The sequence below is a fragment of the Callospermophilus lateralis genome, chromosome 6 (assembly GCF_048772815.1).
Source record: "Callospermophilus lateralis isolate mCalLat2 chromosome 6, mCalLat2.hap1, whole genome shotgun sequence".
Lineage (NCBI taxonomy): Eukaryota > Metazoa > Chordata > Mammalia > Rodentia > Sciuridae > Callospermophilus > Callospermophilus lateralis.
The window spans coordinates 158802183-158826781 of record NC_135310.1 but is presented as its reverse complement, the minus strand read 5'-3'; the positions used below and the strand labels follow the sequence as shown (position 1 = coordinate 158826781).

At 45.1% G+C, this 24599-nt stretch overlaps 1 protein-coding gene across 1 annotated transcript in view; it reads left to right on the top strand.

The window, feature by feature from the left end:
• The window catches only part of Dcdc2 (doublecortin domain containing 2), a 143945-nt gene that overhangs the window by 56260 nt on the left and 63086 nt on the right, over positions 1 to 24599 (top strand). The window contains exons 3-7 of the mRNA XM_076857932.2: positions 3467 to 3543; positions 3643 to 3774; positions 8590 to 8736; positions 10412 to 10466; positions 16765 to 16927. Of these exons, the coding sequence (XP_076714047.2) occupies positions 3467 to 3543; positions 3643 to 3774; positions 8590 to 8736; positions 10412 to 10466; positions 16765 to 16927 (574 nt within the window). The remainder of the gene's footprint in view (positions 1 to 3466; positions 3544 to 3642; positions 3775 to 8589; positions 8737 to 10411; positions 10467 to 16764; positions 16928 to 24599) is intronic.

Here is a 24599-nt window from a genome sequence, read left to right as displayed (position 1 = left end):
CCACACCTCTACTTTCAATCTACTCATGCCCTTGCATTTAAAGCGTGTCTGGTAAATAGCACGGAGTGGGATCTTGCATCTTCCTCCATTCTGACCGTTTCTGTCCTAAATGGGAGTTTTCAGTTGGTGTGGCCAGTTCCAGGCGCTATGGTGCTATTTGTTTCTTGTTGTGCACCTGATGTTCATTTTGTTCCTTCTCACACTTGACATATGACGCACTTGACATGTGACGCACTTTGTCTCTGGTGGCCTAAAGGCGGTGCCTCTGGAGCTGCGACCGCAGCTGTCCTGTGCTTTCCATGTGCGCCCTTACCTTTAGTTCACATTCAAATAGTCTCTCCCAGGCCATGCAGAACTTCACTCTGACCTTCATTCATATTAAATATTTTCTCCCTTGTCACCAACTTCATGCATCATGGTGATTATTTTTGCTTTAAAATTAAAAATGTGACTAATGTCTTCAAGTGTGACTCGCACATTTCTTTCCAGTGTCTTTTATTCTGTCTTGGTCTGGGCTTCCGTCTTATTTCCCTGCCATCCGAGGAACTTTCTCCACAGCGTCTTGGGGTGTGGCTCTGCTCACAGTCAGTTCTTTTGGCTTTTATTTCTAAAAGGTGTCTTCATCTCACCTCCTTTTAGAAAAGTATTTCCCTTGTGTATATTCTATCGTGTCTGATCTGCTAAGGGCACGAAATGGTCTTCATTCCCATGTTCTCTGTTTTAGTTGTAGATTTCCATTGGCATCTTTCTCAGAGTTTGAATTTCTGGAGTAAAATTCCCTGTCTCTCTTTTGGTGTTCTCATCTGTTTCACCTTCTCGACTGAATTCTTCAACATACTATGATACTATTAAAATCCCTGCCAGCTGCTTCCGACATCGTGCTCATCCCTGCCTGGCTTTGCTCCCTGGGGGAGGAGTCCTAGTCCCCTCTCACCTGCACGTTTGGTGCTTGCTGAGCTGGAGATCCCTCGTCCAGCCCGGCCACCAGCCTCCCCACCTGGGGCTTCTCCCCCAGCCCTTGGCCCTGCTGCTAGCTCTTGTTACCCTCTGTGCACTGAGGAGGTCCCCGGGGAAGACAGGGTCCACAGTGTGGAGCTCTCTGTGCCACCTCGCCCTCCGCCTGCTGGTCTGTGGGAGGTCCGTCCCCTGCCTCTGTCCTCTGGGATGAAAGCAGCTGTAGGTGTCTTCTCACCTAGAAAGGGTCCCCCGCCCCGGAACTTGTGCATCCAGACGTCTTTGCGTCCTGGGCTCTTCGGTGGGTTCCATTTTCACTGCCATGGTGGGCACGAGGCTCCCTCCGTCTCCTTCCCAACCAGAGGAGGCTGCTCTTCTCAGTAAGTCAACTGCTCCTTTGAAGAGATTGGCCATCGTTGTCACCTGTGGTCATCAGCCTCTCCTTTCCAGGTCCCTTCCAGGCCGCGTCAGGAGTCTTCCCCTGACACGTGGCTTCCCTCCGTGGAGGTCAGGGAAGAGTCCCACCAGGACCTGCCTTCTGACTCTGGCCCTTCCCAGGGTCAGCTTGGTGCATCCCATCAACCGCAGGGCACTCTTGGGTGGCTCCTGCAGGTCACTCTGCATCACACATCTCAGCCACTCTTGCTTCCATTTAAAAATAGCAATATTGAACAATTGGATGATTATTTAAAAGTTGACTCACTAGAATGATCTATAGTTTGACTGTTTCTGGCATTTTGACTCCTAGATAAATTGTCTCTTCTCTGGTATCTGTGAAGGTTTTTGGCCCTTTTCACTTATCAAAAAGTAGGGGAAATCGATTAAATATTTGTAAAGTATTTTGTTCTCCTCTCTGATGCACTGTAAAGTACTAACAAAGTTTCTTTAAATATGATAATTTTGAGAACCCACTTTTTCTTAAATAGATACCATAAGAAAATCAGAGTTGAAAACTTTTTGTGTAGGCTGGCCTCTATGTTGCAGATAACTAACTGGAGTTCATTTATTTCTCTAAACACCTAAGTCTGTCTTACAACACACAGTCATAAAAACGTGATGTGTATTTTTAAAAAGCTACTGAAAATACAGCCTGTAAATGGCATGATCAGTTCTTACAGGAGGTCAGCGATCACCACGTGTGTGTGATGGTCCCATTTCACAGTCCCTTTCTCAGGTCCAAAGACTGAGCTTGGTTCTCTTGGCTCAGGGTGTCAAGAGGTGGTGAGTGCTGAGATCTGAGGCAGGTGGATTCTCTGAAGCATTCGGTTTAACCGCCCTGGGGACTGACATTGCCACTTCACTAATTAGTTCACGGAGCCTCCCTTTGGGCTAGTTTAGCAGAATGACTCCGACTTTTATGGGTCAAGAAATTGAGGCATGAGACATTGAACTGGTTTGTGTAAAAAGTTTGGGCAATTAGTTCTGGAGTTCAAAATTTCAGACTCAGTTTCATCTTATTATTCCATGCATCAACCATTTTAATTCCATTGAGTTTATTTCCCACAAACAAATTCACGCAGGTTTTAACTTGAATCTTGACCCTCTGTGATTTTGTCTTAGCAAGTGTCATGGGTTTTGTGAACTTAACTAAATTATTTACTTAGACTTATCAAGTTCATATGAAGCATTTTATTTTTATATGGTCACCTGTGTCAAAATACAATCTAAATATGATATCTGGGATAGAGAGATATATTGGGGAAAGTGTGCAGTTCATATTCAAAGACTACCTAGGAGTCCAGGCTCACCCCATTCCAGCAGGGTGGGCACAGTCAGCTTCCGCTATCTTTGACTTTGGAAATACCTCCAAGAAAAATTTATAGTCAGCCAGCCTGTCTGTCTGCCTGTCTATCTATCCATCCATCCATCTATCCACCCATCCATCCATCTGTCATCTGTCTGCCCTGCATTCTTTACTCAGGGAGTAGAAGTGAAGGTTTGGTGAGCCTCGTGAGCCTCTCTCGGCTCACTATGCTGACCTACTCAGCATGCTGGTGAGCTGGACTTCCCAAGACAGCTTGGAGCCCAGGCAGAACTGATGTTCTGGGTGATTCTCTCACCAACTGGCAAAATAAAACCTTAAATCTGCTGGGTCCAAAATGAAAGTTTGAGTTTTGAATCAACACCATTTCACTTATTGATTGTGTGTGTGTGTGTGTGTGTGTGTGTGTGTGTGTGGTGTTGGGAATTGTGCAAGTGAGGCAAGCCCTCTACCACCTGTGCCATATCCCCTTATTTATTGAGACATAATATCTGTATGTTCTTACAGGATATGTTATGGTCCTTTGATATCATATACATACAGTAATAATTAAATGGGGGTAATAAACCTTTTCACTTCTAAGAAGTATATATTTATGATTTATGATTAATCTCCACTTCAGTTGGTTAATCATGAACATTTAGAGAATATCTTTTTGCCATTCTTAATGGAGAAAATAGCTGTTATTCAAAATAGGTGGTTTTATTGATCTCAAACAACTGAGCCATCTGTGTTTCTTTGCTCCTAAAGGTCAAACCAGTGACCCACAGCAAGATCAACGTGTCTGCCCGCTTTAGGAAACCCCTGCAGGAGCCCTGCACCATTTTGTGAGTCTCAAATTGGAATTGGCTTCGTGTTTTCCTTTGGGTTTGGGATTTTGAATTCTGTCCATATGACTGTGTGAACCCGTTGGCTCCTCCCCACAGCTTGATTGCCAACGGGGACCTCATAAACCCAGCCTCTCGCCTCCTCATCCCCAGGAAAGCCCTGAATCAGTGGGACCACGTGCTGCAAATGGCCACAGAAAAAATACCTCTCCGGAGTGGGGCTGTCCACAGGTGAGTCGCGGGATCTTCTCTAGGGCCTGGGCTTTGGGGGGAAGGTGTCCCCAGCAGGCTCTGGGGTCACGGTCTCCCCAGCTGGGCTCTGTGTGCCTTGGTTTGTGCATGTGTGGCATGGACAGGAAACAGCGCTGGCCTCGCCGGGCCGTTTTAGGGAAGGAAGTGATGTATATGGTGGGCGAGGCCTTCCTGGCACACCAGAACACTCCTGGCACACCAGAACACTCCTGGCACACCAGAACACTCCTGGCACACCAGAACACTCCTCGCACACCAGAACACTCCTGGCACACCAGAACACTCCTGGCACACCAGAACACTCCTCGCACACCAGAACACTCCTGGCACACCAGAACACTCCTGGCACACCAGAACACTCCTGGCACACCAGAACACTCCTCGCACACCAGAACACTCCTGGCACACCAGAACACTCCTGGCACACCAGAACACTCCTGGCACACCAGAACACTCCTCGCACACCAGAACACTCCTGGCACACCAGAACACTCCTGGCACACCAGAACACTCCTCGCACACCAGAACACTCCTGGCACACCAGAACACTCCTCGCACACCAGAACACTCCTGGCACACCAGAACACTCCTGGCACACCAGAACACTCCTGGCACACCAGAACACTCCTCGCACACCAGAACACATCGACGTGTGGAACTTTTATTCTTTTGGATGAGAGTAAACTTGAGATGAGAGTCAGCTTCTTAACTCTTAATTAACTGTCCTTGCCTCCCCCTTAGAAATATTTATAATTATTTGATGGTCCAAATTATTTGCCTGGGGTAAAAAAAATTGTTACGGGAAGTGTTAGTATGGTAAAAGAGGAGCAGGTCATGGAGGATAGTTAAGTGGGGCTATCTAAGCTTAAAAAACCAAAAGCATTATTAGTCTCTAATAACTAATAACTAATAAAAGCATTATTAGTTTAATTGAACATTTAAAATCATGGGTTTTAAGTTGCAAATTCTATGAAATTACCCCTTGATGGAGGCTTACATATATATTTTCCTGCGGTTGGAGAGTGAGAAATAATACTTAGACAGCATATTTGTACACACACATTTAAATATTTTTGAAATCCATTCAAGTGTTTCCCAAGAGTGCTCTTCAGCACCTGTCTCTGCTAGTCTCTTGAACATGTTGAGTTGTGGGATACACCTTTGATTTTAAGTCCTCATGCCTGTGTTCTCTGTCTCTGTCTCTGTCTCTCTCTGTCTCACACACACACACACACAAAATGCACATACACTCACTATAAAACAAGTTCTCAAGTGATTGCACAGTGGGTCTTTCAGTTAAATGCATGTGCAAGTTAATGTATCCATATTTACATATATTAATGTTTATTGTTTCATGGCCATTGAGATTTTAAGTATAATCATTTGAATTGAAAATAATGCTTGGCAAAATTTCAAATAGAACAGAGAGTGTAGATTAAAAGTATTTCTCCCACTTCAGGCTCCCCAGACCCTTGTTCCCTCCACCCTGTATTTTTTTCATCATTCCATAAATATTCTGTGCATATTCAAGAATATACACCTTTTAGTTCTTAAAAAACATAGCCATGAACAAATACATACCTTATAAATAAATATATGCACATATATACCCTTGCTTTTTTCCTGTAGCAACAAGTCTTAGAGATTATTCTCATGAGCACAAATAGCTCTATCTAATTATTTGCATTGGCTGCAGAGTATTCCATTGTGTGTGTGGGCATGTCCTGATTTCTTTTGGCAGTGTCATCTGGATGGGAAGAAGCTAGGTCATTTCCAGTATTCATTTTTACACATACACATCTTTGTGCATAAGCAGAATTTTTCAGGAGACTACAGTCTGGAGGTTGAATTACTGCTCCATGTAGCAAAATGCATTTTAAATTCTGATGGACACCACCAGTTTTCTTGCAAAAAGTTTGCATTAATTTACACTCTTGCCAGAGACCCACGAGAGGCAGTTGGAGAGAGGAAGTTCATGCTTTTATCTATACTGTAAAATTAGCAGAACATTTTTGTCTTTTCAGTCTTGTTGGGTAAAAATAATATTTTATTGTTTCTTGATTTTTACTTATTTAATACATAGCAAGATCTATTGGATGTTTCTTGTGTGCCAGGCATTATTCCAAATGCTTTGTATTTTTAACTTAATTAGCTTGGTGACCTTGAGGTAAGCAGTGTCATTCTCCTTTAGCAAACATGACATGTGGGATCAGGAGGGAGGACTCTGACAGGTGGCCTGCCCTGAGCTTGTCTTTAACTACCAAGTCTCTCCAAGTGGCTCACACTCACTTGTTACGTATGAGTGCTAGATCATGGCCTTTGCACACTTAACTTATCGATTTTAGGCACACTTCACATATTAGGGAAATTAGCCCTTTCTCATGTGAGTTTTAAACATGTTTCCAGTTTTCATTTTCTTGTTATTCTTTTTACGTATAAATGCCTTGATTTTGATAGAGTCAAATTCTCAATCTTTCTTTGTGATCACTAAGTTTTATGACTAGTTTGGATTGTCCTGACTCTGAGATTTTTTTTTTTTTTTTTTGTACCAGGGATTGAACTCAGGGGCACTTAACCACTGAGCCACATTCCCAGCTAAAGTTTTGTATTTTATTAGAGACAGGGTCTCACTGAGTTACTTAGCGCCTTGCTGTTGCTGAGGCTGGCTTTGAACTTGTGATCCTCCTGTCTCAGCCTCCCAAGCTGCTGGGATTACAGGAGTGCACCATCGTACCCAACCTAGCTCTTAAGATTTTAAAAATAATTTCTCATGTCTTCATCTTATACTTTTAAATTTTATTTAATCCTTTGATCCTTTGGATTTTATTTTGGTGACAGGAGTGAGGGCAGTTCTCAAAACATGCATATATATGTATAATGCCTGTACATATATATGTATATTTACCTTTTATGAATATAAACTCACCCAATAAATAATATAAAGCACAGAATGATGTATGATTTCACGCCCAGCTATACCCTCTCATCTACATACATATACATACATATATGTAAATATATATGAACAAACTCATACATGGAAATATATGTCCCCCAAACTCTTAAATACTTAGGGAAACTAAATTGTCACAGAACCATCAGATGTGAGTGAGGCTGGGCTGCAGCTTCCTGGGGACAAGCCCACTCTCCCTTAGCAGAACATGAGAGAGTCCTTCTAAGCATCAGCCTATGTATGTATCAATAGCCTCCCATAAAAATGGGTTTGGTTGCCTGTTTATGTTTTGTAGCAAAGGAAGAAATCGGATTCACAAAAGCCACATACATCAAGGCTAACCTCATGGGTGGGAATGTGTTCAGTACCCTTTTTATACCTGCGGAGAAAGCCACTCACCTTGGTTGGAGATTTTCAGTCCACAGCTAAGCAGCTTTCAGTTTCTAGCTATGAAAGTTAACCACTGACTCAGACCTAACTATTTTGAAGGAAAATGGAAGAAGAATGTCTGGTTCTCAGCCAGGTGGGATCTTGCCCCTGAGGCACTTGGCAGTGTCTGGAGCCATTTTTGGTTGGGGATGGGAGTGGCCGCTACTGTCCAGTGCGTAGAGAGGCCCAAGAGCTGTGAAGTGTCTTACAGTGGACAGGACAGACTCCTGCCTCTCCAACAGAGAACTCTGATCCAAAATGTCATAATGTTGCTGCTCAGAAACCCCGGCTAGGTCAAGGCAGGAAGAGGGCATCCTGTTGTGCTGACACAGACTTGCAGGGAGGAGACACAATGTGGGGAAGACCCAGGTCTGTGTGCTAACTAAAAAGAAACGCATTTCACGGGTGTTAGTGGCTGTTTTTTAGTGAACTTCATGGCTCCACATGGCAATGGTATTTACACAATCAGTAAATGTGTTTACAGGTGGATGGATTTTTTTTTTAAGTTTTGTTTTTGCAAAAACCACTGAACTTTATAATGTAATACAAGAAGTTTGAGAATTAAAAAAAAAAGGATTATCTTGAAATCCTCCTAGCCAGTAGCTCTTTTTTATAACCTTCAAAAAAATGCATTGTCTTCCTGCTTTCTTCTCTAATGTTCTGGGTTTTTTTTTCTACTTTAAATAAAGATTCTGGGAACTTTAAACCACCTACCAAGATTATCACAGTTCTTTAATAAGTAACATATTAACTGTGGTTTACAGCAGCAGTTTTACAGTAGAGAAAGTTTTTTTTGTGAAACCTTCAGCTCTGAGAGGATGTGAAGTTCACTCTCACGCTTAGGAGACTCCACAAGAGAGAAAGAAAATGAGGGGGGAGGAGAGGGGAGGAGGGGGGACAGGGGAGGAGGGGGGAGGGGGAAGGAGGGGAGGGGGAGGGGGAGGGGGATGGGGAGGAGAGCAAGAGGAGCATGGAAGCCAGTGCAGTTCTGTGCCACTGATGCTGGTGACAGGTGCTCTGACCTCCGGTGGCCTCCCCCTTCCTCTGCTGCCTTGGTTCTCCTGATGCGGCTCTGTGGGAGCCTGGCTGGGGGCTCTTCTTGCGTAGGATGAGACCTGAAGCTTGTCGGCCTGATGAATGCACAGAAAACACATTTAATGAGCATTCCCAAATACAAATAGAACAATCCATCTTCTGTGGAAGCTGAGCTTTAATTATATAAATTTATATAATTTATAATCTTGGCATTTTGTTAAATTTAATGACTTTGAGGCATTTAGAATTCAATAACTAGAAGAGTAACAGGTGAGCCAATTTAAGAACAGATTTTTTTTTTTTATTGACACTGTCATTTTAGGCAGTCCTCTAAATGCTTGCTAGAACCCTAAATGTTGGCCCTCATGTTTTGACAGACTCTATACCCTAGAAGGGAAGCTGGTGGAGAGCGGGGCAGAGCTGGAGAACGGGCAGTTCTACGTGGCTGTGGGCAGGGATAGGTTTAAGAGGCTGCCGTACAGTGAGCTGCTCTTTGACAAGTCGGCGATGCGAAGACCCTATGGGTGAGTCTCCCTCCCTCGCCTGCTCCTCCTGCTCCAGTCTTCACCTGAAGTAGCCCTGGGTCTTCTGTGGATCACCAAGATATTTTGTGTGACTGATAATCTTATTTACAGTTAGATGGAAAGTACGCCTGATACATATCTGGCTTGGCTTTTACTTCCACGAAGGGAGATTGAGAGCTATTGCACAAAAATAAAATCTTTATGGAACTTATGAAAAACTGCATAGATTTTTTTAAACTTTGCATTGAATTTATAGTAAATGTAAAGATTTATTATTGTGAAGAAGTCCAGGGTAATGAGCTTTTCTATGTAAATCTTATTATCTGTCTTAGTGTTGTTACAACTTAGCTGGACCAAATAATTTTTCAGTTGGGTTTGGAGGGAAACATCAAAATATATTAAAGACATAATATTTTACAACCTTTTTAATATAAAGCAATATAAGTATAAAACAATATAATCCATTTGTACAAATAAATAGGGAGTCTGAGTATATAGTTAATACATGCAAAATTTTAATGATTACACTCTTAATTATACCCAATACATTTTTCTCCATGAAATGTCCTGTTTGTGAAAGATGCTTCATTTTTGCCGAATGGATGCACAGCAGAGCCACATGTGACGCACTCTGGCCCTGGCCGTTGGACCTCCTGGACTGCTCATGGGGCCCCAGGACCCATCTGTGCTGATTCTGTGGCCACTTTGCTCTGGAAACCAAGTTTTTTTTTGTGATTGTCCTCTGCAGAGATGGAACAGGATGTCAACCACGTGTTTTCCATTAATTGCACAGTTTGTATGGCTCAATGGTGAGGCTAGCCGAGGGTTTCTAAAGAAATTACAGGTGAAGTGGAATTTCAGGGGCAGTGTTGGGACTGGGCAAGGGCATGTGGAGTTCTAGCAGTTTAGAATTGTTTACCTGCAGACTTATGGCTAACTCTCCTTACTCACCCAGGAATCAAATCCTTTTACAACTTCTGCAGAGAAACGCTGCATTCTCTGCCGAGAGCCACAGCCTGTACTTGACGGCAATGTGAAAATGCAGCTCACACTGGCCTTTCTCCTGCAAGTTAGCCCCATCTCCATCTGCCTTTAGTACCTGGGTCCTCCTATTTTTGGAGACATCCATTGAGTTTCAAGATGGGTCTTCCCCTAATAATACAGTCACCTGCCAAATAACTTACAGTCCAAAAGACTTTTTTTTTTTGGCAAGAATTACTGTCTTAAAACTTCCCTGAATGCTAATGCCAGTGTTTTACCACCCTATCAGATGTAGACAAAGCAGGTATTATGAAAAGAAGGAAATGATCAAATTAAAATGTTTTTAGCTCAGTCTGGCAAGTCTCACTTCCCAAGTCTCACTTGGGAAATGATTTTTTGAAATGCAAATGGAAAACATTATGATTTGATGAAAAATGCTATGACAACATTTATAATGGTAGGAAAAGTTTATTTTTAGGCATCAGCTAAAGTAGTATACAAGAAAGAAGTAAAATATTTTGGAATGGAATTTGGAGATTTTGGGGGTAGTCTGAAATTGGAAAAGCTCATGGTACTTTTTCTGAAACATAAATGTCATGACAGTTGACTTTCAGGTTGGAGTGAAATTCTCTTGCTTTATGTATATTATTTTAAAATAACATTCAGATGTCTAAATTGTAATTTGTTTCCACAGTCAGAAAGCCTCTTCACTACCTCCTATCGTAGGATCCAGAAAGTCTAAAGGGAGTGTAAGTATCAGATGCTTTCCTCATTAATGTTCCATATTTCTATATGAGAGACTGTCCTTTGGGTTTCAATTAAAGTCAAAGAAATGAAACTTAGCTGCCTTGTGGCATATAAGCAATTATGTCAAACAACACTAGAGCTTTAAAGTTACAGAGAAGGTCCTAAAAGGGAGCTGCTATTATTAAAATATAGGTTTCCAAAATGTTTTCCTTGTGTGTGTGTGTGTGTGTGTGTGTATGTATATATATATATATATATATATCTATATCTGCTATAATTTATATCATGGCTGAAATCTGGGCAGTAATGCATAAGAGTAGGAGGACCACTTATTGGGCCACGTCAGTAGTCAATCCAGTCTTGTTTTCTATCTCTAATAAATAGTAACAAACAAGTTTTGCAAGAAAATGGTAAGTCTCAGTTATATTTCTCTAAAACATCAAGAATCATTGTATATGTTTAGTTTCATACTAGAATCTTTCCATTATTCATTCATTATTTGTTAGTTCAACCATCCTTGAGGAAATCCCTATTTTGTAGGGACTAGTACTTGGTAGGTAGCTTCTTAACCTGTTTGTATTTATAGACTAAGTTCCCTGTAAGGGTGAATTTCATGTGATGTTGGTGGATCTTTTTTGGGTACTAGGGATTGAACTCAGGGACATTCAATCATTGAGCTACATCCCCACCCCTATTTTGTATTTTATTTAGAGACAGGTCTCACTGAGTTGCTTAGTGCCTCACTGTTGCTGAGGCTGGCTGTGAACTCGCGATTGTCCTGCCTCAGCCTCCTGAGCTGCTGGGATTACAGGTGTAGGCCCCCACTCCTGGCTGGTGGGTCTTCTCACTAGCATCCTCTTTCTTCCCTCTGGACTGAACTGCCTGACCAGTGAGTGGCCATCAGAACTCCCTGGGCATCCACCACCCCAACCTGAATTAACTAAACCACTCTTATTTTGTTATTTTGTAGAACACGGGGTTGATAGGCAATGATACTGCCTCCTAGTGGTGATTTCATACCCCTTCCCTGTTTTGTTGTATCATATGAAATTCTTGAAAAAAAAAGAAAAATAATTTTGTGTAAGTCTGTCAGGCTGAACTCAGCATACCAAACACTCACGGACCACTTGTTTGCTGAGACCTCCTGCTGTTTCTGACAAAACTCTTGCCCGCAAGAAACCCACAGTGTAACAGAAATCAGGAGCCAGCCTGAAAAGCCAGACACCACAGGATTAGTGACTATGAGTGGAAGACAGGGAAGGGTGGGCAGTTGAGGAAGCCGGGCTTGGACTCGCCTCAGAGGGCTAGTGAAGATTTAGATGGAGGAGGACGAGGGGCAAGAGGTTTGAGGTGCAAGGGATGGATGGTGTGAGGACAGGAGGAGGAGGGCCCATGGAGACCAAGCCGGCTGGCCGAGACTCTGCAAGCACCGGAGGGCTCTTGCTCTTGGCGGTGGCTTGGCTGGGTGGTCACAGCGGTTATTTTGAGAATATTGCCATCGCTGGATTCATGCATCCTGAAGTTATTTATGGAGGGCATATTCTGTGCTGCGCACTCACTGTTCCAGAGATTCCAAAACACTCAATGCATGAAGATTACTTTATAGAGGACAGAAGCGGACAAACAGGCCACAAGAAGCAATGAGCTAGAAGTAGGCATCAAGAAACAGGACGAGCACGTGGGAGAGGCCGTGTCACTGAGTGTTGGGGAGCCTCTTAGGGTAACCCCTAGCGCGTGCCTGGTGATGGACGGAACGCACCGCGCCCATTCACCCGGTGTGCACACGTCCACGGTGAGCCGCACAGAGAGAGCATCCGCTGCCCGTGAATCCAAAGCCCGATTGTTAACAGCAGGGTTGATTCACTCCTCTCCTTTAATTGATAGGTTCCCTGGAGAGTGCACACGATTTAGAGCTCATTAGTTGTCCGCTCCTGAGCCCTCAGCTGGGAGAGAGTGGGGGGCTGAGCTCCCAGCTAAGGACTCTGCCAGCCCACGGCAAGCACCCCAAGTCGAAGGGGACAGAGACAAGGCTTTATAAATGTGTCCCCCCCCCCTCCCCCCGGCTTTCTAGGAATTGCTCTGCTGCTGAAGGGGACGGTGGGCCCTGCCCGGGAGAGCGCTGGGCCACGCCGTGCGCTCTGCGGGTGAGCGCTGAGCTGCCCCGGAAAGGGACCGCCCGGGAGCACTCTGCGCAAAGCCCCGCACAGGCTGGTAGTGTGAGAGTCACTGCGACCCTACCCTTAGAAACAGAAGGAAGGTAGAACGCATTAGATCTCGAGTTTTGCGAGTTTGAAAACCCCGGTCGGAGGGCCGTCCTCCGCACGGCGCAGCCTCCACGCGCCCTCCAGTGGAGGAGAGGACGCCGCGCGCGCGGGTCGTCCTTATTATCCTTTGGCCATTACAGCCTCTAGTCGCTAATTTACAGGATCCAATATAATTTCTAAGCTTTTGATAAAGACCTGCACGGTTACCATGACGGGTGTGCATCACAAAGCCACTGTGAAGCAAGTTATGAGCACTAAGGTATGTTCCTCCAACACGGGGCAAACGCATTCCCGGATGGGCACAAGGCTCAGGAGGCAAACCCTCATACAGTCATCTCACGCTTGATGTTTTAGGCATATTTATTGTGAGGGCTGGAAATGGGTCTACTGTGGCCATGAGAAGAAACTGGAGTAGGTTGGGTCTTCTTGTAAAGATCCTAGGGTATTGTAAATATTAAATAATAATAATAATAATAATAATAATAATAATAATAATAAAACAGTTTGAAGCCCCAGTCTTCTTAGGGTACAGGTGATTGAAGGGCTTTGTTTTGTTTTTGGTGCTGGGAATTGAACCCAGGGGCACTTTAGCCCTGAGCCATATCCCCAGCCCTTTTTATTTTTCAGTTTGAGACAGGAGCTTGCACAGTTCAAAGGCTGGCCTCCTGCCTCAGCCTCTCCAGCTGCTGGGGTTACAGGCTATGCTGAGCTGCCCAGCTTGTTTGTGTTTGGTACGTGTGAGCTAGGGGTTTGCTATTCCTATTAGACATATTGTGTGTGAGAGTCAGAAGGTAGAAGCCCAGGGTTGAGGCATAGCCCTGTGGCTAGTTTTTCTTTGTAAGACATAGATCAAATTAGGCCTTCTTGATTCTTCCCTTCTGAGATAAATTCACGATTTGTTACTTCTGGGATGGCTGTTTTGGAAACCATATGTATCGCAGGTGTTTTGAGCATATTGGGCATTAGAAAGCTTTGGTATAGTAGAAAAATCATACCTTGAGAAAGGTATTCCTTTAGCTATAAAATACTGATCATAACACTTTATCATACATTTGGTAAACGTTTGTGTTAGTGTGTATGTAGCACATACGAACCACTCAGTAATATTGTTTTACTGACTAGTACAGCTGTATGACTTGGCAAAACTCCCCTATCTCTTATGCCTCCCAAAGAGCAATGACTATCTATCCCCTGTATCCAAGTCACAAATCAAATGTGGAGCCTCAGAAAAGAAAAACAAACAAACAAAAAACAAACACCCCCCCCAAACCCCCAAAACACAAAAAAATAGCCTGCTTTGGTAGTGCACACCTGTAATCCCAGCAGCTCGGGAGGTTGAGGCAGGAGGATTGCAAGTTAGAGGTTAGCCTCAGTAACTTTGCAAGGCCCTAAGAAACTCAATGAGACTCTGTGTCAAAATAAAAATTAAAAAGGGCAGGGGATGTATTTCAGTGATAAAATGCCCCTGGGTTAAATTCCCAGTTTCCCCTGCCCAAAACAGAAAAAAATGCACCTGCTCCCCCTTTTCCTTCTCTCTATAATTACATATAACTTATCTATCATATTCTGATATAAGCAAGTCTGAAAATATATGATGCCACTTACATATAATTTTCATATAGTTATTTTTATATTATTAATATTTTAGATGAATCAATGTTTTTTTCTTTTTTTCAAAGAAAGCATTTGAATTCTTTTCAGTCTCCTAAATACAAAATGATTCTCTCCCTTCTCTCTCTTAGTGTAGTTTAATTTTTACTTGCCATTGCCTGGAGAGGAATTCTCTCTCAATAATAGAGTGCAGAGTGGACATCAGTCATCAAAGACATGCCTGACGTAGCTGTTTAGTCAACTGCTCCTTCTTAATGCTCCCAGATCGCCTTGTGAGCATCCCTATCAGAAATGGAAAAAGTCATAATTTCCCTGAATATTCAACATGAGAGGTGGCTTGTACAATTATATTAATGTTAGGCATCCCAGGACGGGCCTTCCTTTTCCTCCCTTGTCTCTCCCCTTTCTCGAGTAATGCTTTTCTTGGAGAGCTAGGAAAAGCCACTTGCTGTGCTCCCGAGTCTTGCACCTGCTGGGTTCCCTTCGACTCTAGCCTGTGCACCTCGGAACCTTCTGGTGCTTGCCAATGGCTTGAGCAGGGTTGTTCCCCTCACCCATTGCTTTTATAATTTTAAAATATTGGAAATAGACCAGGATTAATGGATGTGGAACCTCCTCTGGAATCATATTATCTATTTCCTCTGCCAGAGAGTTTACGGCCTTGCAAGAAAGAATCATGGGAAAAAGAAAAGCAAAGAAAAAAAAGTCTGGTTGTAGTTAATGCAGTAATTAAATGGAAACTGTATGTTTAAATTGCAGTTGGAATAGGAAATTAAATTATGCAAAAGTGTTATAGATTTGGACAAGTTTTCATTCTGTTAATAAATCTATGCATAATTCATTTTCTTGTAGGCTATGACAAAATAGCATAAATAACTTCATTTGTAAGGCTGAGCATTTTTCTATTCTTAATTGGGTGATGGCTAAAACCATTTAAATGCTTCTGGATGGCTGAATATATAAATGTTTAAAATGAGCAGTTCTAATAGGTTTCTAGGCAGATTTGTTTATTTAATATCACTACATTTATTTTCAGATCCTAGCGTAGTACAGATGTTGCATGAAGATTGCACCTAATGTGGCACAAGTGTGATGTGGTTTTTAAGGAAGAGACGCCTACTCTCTGCTGTTGGAGAAGGCCTTCCCACCTCACCATCAGGCTCCACACCCGTCCCCCAGTCCCTTTATAAACTGTCCCCTGCATATTCATGATAGGCCTTTGGGCAGGTACATTAGCCCCATTCAACCTAGGCTCAAAGAGGAGGGAAGTTAGTCTCTGTCCCCAGAGGTAGTGGCAAAGTGGAGCTCTGACCAACTGGGATTTCTGTTTTTTGTTTGTGTGTGTGGTGCTGGGGATCGAACCCAGGGCCTTGTGCATGCAAGGCAAGCACACTACCAACTGAGCCATAGCCCCAGCCCATGACCAACTGGGATTTCTGGTCTCCAAACTGGCCCTCTTCACTATCTACCGCCCACCCCTTATCCATTCAGGTGAGTTTAGCCCTGAGCATCTGAGGGCCGTGCCACCTCACTAGGTGCAGTGACTGAGCAGTGGCTGAGTGTCAGTGCAGCTGTCCTTCCTGTAGCCACCACCATAAAGAATGCTCCATGGCTCCCCAGAAGCTGTACTGGGCTGTGATGGGGGCCTCCGAGACTCAGCCTCGTCCTTGTGCTGAGGAGCCCACTTCCAGAAGGTACAAGGTCTTTATTGCAAGAGGCCTGTGGGGACCAGAGGCAATCACCAAAAGTACGGTGGCTTGTGACTGCCTTGCAGGAACAGGGACAAGTGGGAGTGAGTGTGGGGAACATGTGGCCCTGAGCCGCTTGTGTCTGTGTATCACTCTGGATGTGTGATTCTGAGATCTTGCTCACCACCAACGGAAGAGTTCCATTTTCACAAGCCGGGCCTGCGTGTGATACTGATGTGTGCACGTGACAGTCAAGAAGGGCGCAGGAGGCCAGGTGCGGCTGTGCTCCCTGTAATCCCAGCGGCTCTGGAGGCGGAGGCAAGAGGATCTTGAGTTCAAAGCCAGTCTCAGCAATTCAGTGGGTGCTAAGCCACTCAGTGAGACCCTGTCTCCAATAAAATATAAAACAGTGCTGCAGATGTGGCTCAGTGGTCAGGTGCCCCTGAGTTCAATCCCCAGGACCCCCCAAAACAAAAAGAAGGGCGCAGGAGTGGAGGGTGGCTATGGAGCTGACTGCCCTCTGCTCCTTACCCGCAGGCTGGAGCTGCAAGCCTCACTTCCTCATCCACACCACAGGTGGCCACAGGTGGCCACAGGACCTGCCTCAGGGACAGCTTGAAGACTGGGAGAGCAGCTTTGCGCATACCTGGGGCACATTAGGCACTTGACTGTTGTCAGCTGTTGCTGAGTTGGGAGTTCCTTAGCCTGCAATAAGGGTCTAATGTTTTGCTATTTAGGGAAATGATCGCCAATCTAAGTCAACAGTTGGGTCCAGTGACAACTCGTCTCCTCAGCCTCTGAAGAGGAAAGGGAAAAAAGAAGTCGCGAATTCAGAGAAACCAAGGAAGTCGAAACAAAATGTCAAGTTGAAGAATGCACAACAATCGCTGCCCGACAGTGGTGAGTTTGTTCTTGTTGTATGGCTGTTATTACTTATTATTATTTTAAGACTGTGATGCACTTCTAATTATTAGCTGGGTGCAGTGAGCACACCTATAATCCCAATAGTTCCGGAGGCTGAGGCAGGAGGATTGCAAGTTCAAGGCCAGTGTCAGCAACTTAGCAAGACTAAGCAACTTAGTGAGACCCTGTCTCAAAATAAAAAATAAAAAGGCTGGGGATGTAGCTCAGAAGCAGAGTTCAATCCCCAGGACCAAAAAAATAAAAAAAAAAAATAACAAACAATGAAGTCCCTGCGTTTGCTTCTTTGGGTCCACAGAAGATACTCCTTACTGTTACATATGAGAGTTTTCAAAGAAAACTGCTGATACTTACTGATCCTCGCCATCAAATGCCGTGTAAATGAACCAAAGTCTGCGTTAGTCTGAGATTTCTCGAGCATGAGACAAAGTGTGATGAACTAATGAGGTATGTGACACAAGCAGGGAGTTCCGGGGGAAGTCCGGCAGAGTGCTGGTCTCCTTCTGGCATGTTGTCAGCGGGGTGAGCTCCTGAGAGTGAGTGGTGCTGGGGGTCCAGCAGAGGGACTGCTTCCTGCCTCCCCTGGGACCAACTCCTGCACCCTGCCAGGGGGACACGCTGTGGGCGGGAGGAGCGTGGATGGATCAGTGTTCAGATTCACAGACGGGCCCTGACTTCCCCGGGAGCTCCTGTTGCTTCCAGAGTCACGGGAATTGCCGGCAGCCAGTGTGGGCCTGAGAACTGAGGGGAAGCCTGATCCTGTGAGCGTTGACCAGAGGAGGGAGGACCTTCGAGGCCAGGTTAAACGTGGAGGTCAGATGGGAGCACTTCCACGAGGCGGGGGAGTGACATCTTCACAGCTTTAGGTGAGGGCAATTGGCTACAAGTGGGCATCCTAGATTCTCCTCCTGCTCTTGACGTTGGGCAGCCTGTCTGTCTGTTCTGGGCCTCATTATGAATCTCTCAAGTGTGGGATCACATTATGATTTATCTTTAAGATGTTGCTTATCTTTACACTTGTACAATCCTTTTCAGAAACCGGGAGACAAGGAGGCTGGGGGGGAAGCATACAGGTGGTGCTTGTTTATTGAGTGCCTGTTACATGGCAAGAACCAAAGAAAAGAAATTAGCCTGGACGGACATTCGTTCATGAACCTTGAACATTATAAATAACAGGGGCTCGATTTTAGTCAGTATATTCCAGATTGGGAGCCCCCAAGGCCCTGTCTGACTTGGTTTTTCCCTGTTTGTTTTTTTAAATATTTAATCCCTAATTCTGGTGCAGGTTTAATAGCTATGAGGCACTTATTAAATGTTGAATGAATGAATAATGGAACTTAAAAATAGATAATTCTCTGTGATACTATAAAATCCACTAAGAAACAGGACCTTTAAAAAACTTTTCAGGAATTATTGACTGAAAGGCTTAAAGAAGATGTTATTATTTATTATCTGCAAGGCTCCTATTAGCTTATGGCAATCCCAATTCCTGCTTCCACTATATTTTTAAAAAGTCTTTAGATTAGTATTTGTCCCGGGAGGGAAGGGAATGATTATCTCTTCAGCTTACATTATTTGTAGAGACTTGGGAACGCACGAGGCCATGTTGAACTTGTCCTTCACAGGAAAGCAACCTGGATTAAAAAGCGCAACTCTCAGGATTTTTGCTTTTGTAGAAGTTCACAGTTGTCAACAACATTTGTATCTGTGGCATGAAAATACCAAAACTGTGTTTCATATTGAAGCAAGTCACTTTGCTAAAGTACTGGGCAAAGGTAGAGGGCGTTCTGCCCAGTCCTTGGAGAATCCTGCGCTTGTTCCCGACGGCTGCCTGTCTGTGCTAGTGATGTGCAGATGACAGGTGTTCAAACTGCTGATCTCACGGACCACCCAACAGCTCCTGGTGCCTTCCAATGAAGGTTTTATGCCGATTTTCTTTTTCTCCGGAAGGGTCTTATACTTCTGATCTAGAAGGCATGTCTAAGAGTTTAGAACAAAGCCTTTTGTATCTTTTCGTCCTGATAAGAAAGAACACACAGCCTGGAAAATGAATCTCGGCTTCCAAAACCATTCCCCACCCCTCCCACCCCGGAGGAAAAATGAAAAAACATTTTGTGTAGTTCTCTAGATGCAGCTGTCACTTGATAAGCTTAAGCTTTTCACCCAAAGTCCATACTACTGAAAATCCGATGCTCTCCCTCCCTATGTCTTGGCTAGAGAAAATCTCCAGATTATAATATCAAAAGTCCTTCTCTCTCTCTCTCCCCCAAATCAGTCTTCCTATTTATTTATGATTGAAGTTGCTTTTTATTTTAAGGCCTTCCATTTGATTGTTAGAAGCAAATGTGTGCTTTCTAAGGCTCGTATCTTAAGAGGGCTCCAGCTCCTGGAGAAGATAAAAGTAATAAAGATCTGAAGCAAAATGAACAAGAGGGTTTGGGAGGTCAAGGTCATGAGGAAAAATGCGAGTTTGGTTTAGAATGAAATCTACATACCTTTTAAACCTAAGTTAAAATATATGTAAAATTTAATAGTAAGCAAGTGCTTCCGTTTTATTTCGAAGCATTAAGTTTTGGTAGGGTGAGGGAATATCTAGCATATGTTGAATTATGAGATGATCCATGCAGTTTTCTCCCCCATCCTGTTCTCAGCTTGATGTATCATAATTAGATTCGTAGCCGCACATTGTCTTTTATTTAACTGCAGATACTGATACTCAGTATCAAATGCTGTGTGAATGAGCAGTGCTGCTATCAGACTGTAGATGGCAACCTGGGTCTAATTTTATTTCCTTTCCTTTTTTTTTTTTTTTTTTTTTTTGACTCTGTTTCTCTCTGTAATAGTAAAGCTTAATAATTCAAGCAGAGCCGTGACATATTTCTTCAGGGAAACGAATCCCATTTTCTTTTGGTAGCCAAGATGCAAAGTAAGATCGGCTGGTGATTGATGAAGTTGGGTGTGAAATGCATTTTTAGTGCTGCATTTAAACACCAGCTTAAGTGGCCTGCACGTTTTGTTACACTTTCCACTTGAGTTAAGGTGCCTCCAGGTGTGTTTTAGAGGTGTTAACTGACTGCTCCCTACAATGTGAGCTAAATAGTAATGGCGAGTGCTTTGAAGGCATTTTGGATGACCAGTTATATCCACTGATATTATTAATATTTGGTATATGAAAAAATTGGGTGCTTTTAGAGTCCAAGGAATACAGAAAGTATAGTGAGGGTAGTTTGGAAATGTCGAGAAGATAATTGCCTGTCTGCATTGCTACAACTTGTGCTGTATTGATAACTATGAGGACTTTTTAAAGGCAAAAAACTAAGATGTGATAAGAAGCAAAGTCTGCCATCTTTTGAAGGCTGTGTGGTTGTCCTTCAGTTTGCACACATGGGTGTGCATGTACACACACACACACACACACACACACTGTGCACACACACTGGAGGACTAGTGTCCTTCCTGATGCTGTCCCTAACTTATTCCCAGTGTTGTTCAGTGCGAGTTGCCAGGGGACTTGTGATATTTGGACTCCTGATGAATGGTTGGGAGCAGTTGCAGTGCCTGCAGACAGATGTCTGGATATGATGACCTTGTTGAGTGACTGCCCTTGAGCGGTCATGCTCTTGAGTTTCCTAATAGCTACAACCTGCACCGGGAGCGAGGGAAGCCTGACTGCGATCCATGCCGAGTGTCCGTGTCCCGGGGCGCAGAGTCACAGGGCACTGGAACTTCAGTTCTTGGGTTCGACCTTGCACCAGCTCAGGTGCTTGTACAGATCCTGGTCCCAGGAGACCCTGCTGATGAACCAGAGGCACATTTGGGAAATGTGCTCTCCCAGGTCTCAGCCCTGAAAGGGGAGTTTTGTCCTAGAAGAGAGTGTGGAAGAGGCACCCGGATGCCATGGCGAGGTAGGCACCGGTCCTGGTCCACCTGCTCGGGGAAGACGTAGGTCTGCCTGTGTCTCCTGCTGCCACACTCCCCCGGTGACAGGACATACACATTTTCTGTTCCTTCATTGATCTTAACTTTCACCTCGATGGCAAAATGTGCTGAGGGAGGTGGGCCAGCTTTATTGCGAGAAGTGTAATGAAAAGATGCAGGATGGGAGTTTCCCATAAGGTGACGATCCACTCATTGGTGACATGTCATGCAGCAAGATTCTAGCACAGCAAGACTTGAGTCACTCCTCGAGTGCTTATGGTGGAATTCAGTTTCTAGCAATAAAAGTCAGTGTCAGAATGTGTACTTTGGTCAGCTACTTTAGTGCTGAGAGGTTGAGGCCTCTGTAGTAAGTTCTTTTGGGGGTTGATTTTTGTGTAGTGTAGGATTGTGGCATGAAGATTTTTTTTTCCTCAAAAGGAGAAGTTCTTGAGGTGTTGAATTACATGGATATCCCAAACCTTTGTAAGACTATCCCAGAAATCCATCGTAAGTGGGTATTTGGGGCTCGGATCACATTTTCTCTGTATGGCTCATACTATCCTATGAAGCCCAGTGTTCCTCCAAATCATCTTATTATACCTGCAGCACCATGTAAAGTGCCTACTGTGGGCAGGGAGGTTGCTGACAGGGAAGGAATCATGTGCCCACCTGGGAATGACACAGCTTGTGCCAGCCTGCTGCCTCCAGGTGTGGCTTGCCGCCCTCCCTTCTCAGACAGTGTCCTTGCTCCTAAGTGGGGCTTTTCCTTCTCACCCCTCCCCAGGGCCGCAGATTCCAGAGCATTCCCTATTCTGCTGCCTCCAAAGCCAGGTCTGAGCCCTTCTGTAGCCTCCTGTAGATAAAAGGCAGGTCCACATCCCCAATGATCCTGGCCAACCAAAGACTGTCACGATGCATCCACATTTCAGAGAGAGACAGAAGTTGGGTCCCCTGGAGTTTCACCATGGACTCTGAGGTAGGGCCAGAGGGAGGCTTGGCCAGTCTGCCATCGTGAGTGTCCCCGGGACGCCCATCCTCGGGGTGGCAGGGTGGGGGTTGGAGGAGAAGTAGTCATGGGATTTCTGACCCCTTCTCCCTCCTCAACTTGCCCCTCCTCCTGCCAGGCCTGCAGTGAAATGAAACCAGGAAGGGGCCTGTCCACTGGAGCAACAGCAGCTCCTGGCCATCAGCCTCATGTGAAGGACAGAGATATGCATTTAACAGACTATCCTGTGTGTGAGCATGTGTGTGTGTACGCGCGCGCACGCGCGCTTGTGGTTGTGTGTGTGTATATTGGTCAATTGTGACTAGATTGAGGTGATAATTGATTGCACTTGTTGAGTGATGGTACAGTTCTGGTACCCAAACTTTGCAATGTCCCCATGGTGGATATCTGACATTTTTTGATATTTTATGATTTACAAATCCTCAGAATAGATGAACAGTGTTTCCTAGTTTTGCGAATGGGAGGAAAAGAGGAGAGACTGTCTTATGAAGAGTCAGAGGATATGTTGGTGGCTAATGATTTCTGGGAGCTGCCAGACTGTCACCCTGCAGGATAGGGGTGGGTGTGCCCATATGGGGACTGCAGGGGCATGGGGAGGAGCGGGGGATGCTTACCTGTGTGCGCTTTCATGCATCTCCCATTAGTGACAGGGAGCTGATGGGTCTCAGCTGAGCCTTTTTGTGGGTTTCCCGTTTCCTCCTCTCCCATGCTCCAGGGCTCCGGGAAGACAATGATTTGAGAGCTCCCTGCTTTGCAGGTGGACATCAGTTATGACAAGGAGAGTTTCCTCCCAGCAGTCTGGGGTCACAGGGTCTTCTCCAGCCTCCCACAAGCTGTCCCAGGCTGGGCCTGTCTGCAGCACTCAGACCCAAAGGTTGGGAACCTTGAAAAAATGGGTATTTTTTAAGCTGAGCTCTAGCTTATTTATCAAGTGACCCCATCCTTTTTTCTAAAGCAGTTACTTAGATACCCCGGGACTCCGACTCTCCCAACCCAGGCCTTTCTCTGCAGCCCCTCCCCAGCTTCGTGGGTCTCGGGAACCCCACCCCTTTCCCAAGGTGCCCTTCCACGTCTGCAGTGAGGGTTCGCTGAGGGCCTGCTGAGTCCCGGATGCTCTGCTCTCCCCAGGGCAGCCCCGTTTTCCTCCTCCCTGCTGACTGCTCGGAGTGTTCACACTTTCTTCCAAGAGCCATAATTGTACCCTTGTCAAGAACCTTTTCTCTATGAAGTTGAACCAACTCACCTTCTCCATCTCAGTGACCAAGCTCCATCCACCACCCGTAAGTGTGAAAATGTGCTTCTCTTGCAGTATTGGCATTCTCCCTCTCTTGGCATTAAGCCATTTCTTAGAAGTCGCAGCACACCACAAGAAAGCAGGGCCGTTGCTGCCTCAGTGCATCTCTGTGGGGTCTCGGGGAGTACGGAGCCTGCGGGGTTCTGCAAGACAGGGAAGGGATCTCTCCCCATTGTGTGATATGCTGGGGCTTCTCTGTGGCCTGTGGCCTACTTTATATATGACTATTTTTATCCTTCTTGGTTGCCCTAGTTGTTTTCAGCCTAAGACATAACCTTTATGGCAAATCACCTTGCTTTGTGTTATCACAACAGGGATAAAGATGACAATAAGATATCTACAGAATACTTTTGAATTTCCCAGCTCAAAAACTTAAAAACTGTCCATTTATTTTTATTTTGTACAATGGATGATAATACCAAATTGTTTCTGTGAAATGGGGCAAGATTTTGTTCCCTTTAAAAGGTCATCATAAAAACCACTTTTCACTCTGAGACAGGTGCCCTCTGCCTCTTACAGGCTTGGGCTGATTGGAGCTGGCCTTCTCCTTGACCTTGTTCTACTTAACAGTAATGGGGCTGACACAAAGGGAAAGCCGTCTCGTGGAGGGGGCTGGTGCCACAGGAAGAAACGAACAGCCTCTACCCAAATCTTGGAAGACAATTCCCGAGGCCTTTGCTAGACGGGTGTGTTAGCCAGCTTTTTGTTGCTGTGATAAAATACCTGAGAAAATCAGCTCGCAATGAAGAAATGTTTATTTTGGCTGAAAGTTTCAGTCTATAGTCAGCTGTCTCCACGGCCAGGAAAACATCTTGGCAGGGGACAGGTGGTGGAGGAAAGCGGCTTACCTCTTGGTGGCTGGGAAGCAAAATGGACAGGAAGGGCCTGGGTCCCAGTATTCCCTGGGGCATGACCCTAGTGACCTCACTTCTTTCCACGAGGCCTCGCCTGGTAAAGGTTCCACCGCCTTCTAAGAGCTCCACCGGCCAGTGACCAAGCCCCTAACACCTGGGCTTTGGGGCACATTTCAGATCCAAGCTATGACAGGGCCAGCAGCCTGCCTGCCTCATCGCCCTTGGGACAGCTCAGAGCTTCTGGATGGTTCTAAGGCGGAGGCTCCCTGTGACTTCCCCCAGAAGGGCCCGAGCGTGGAGCCGTCGCTGCCTGGAGTTTTGCAAGTGTTCTTAGTAAAGACAGCTCCATGGTCACATGGGACCCTGGACACTGGACCACACCACGTGAGGCCAGCTGCTTGGCTCCAGGACTCCTGAGACCTTCCTGTAGCGGCAGTTCACGCTTTTTCTTACCGTGGTCCTTGTTACTGAGGAGCATCTGTGGGATCATAGTTCTCTGGAGCCCAGCCTTGGGTACAAGACAGGCAAGGGGTTCTGAAGGCCGGAGGGCAGGGGCGGTTCTCTAGAGGGAGGCCGGAC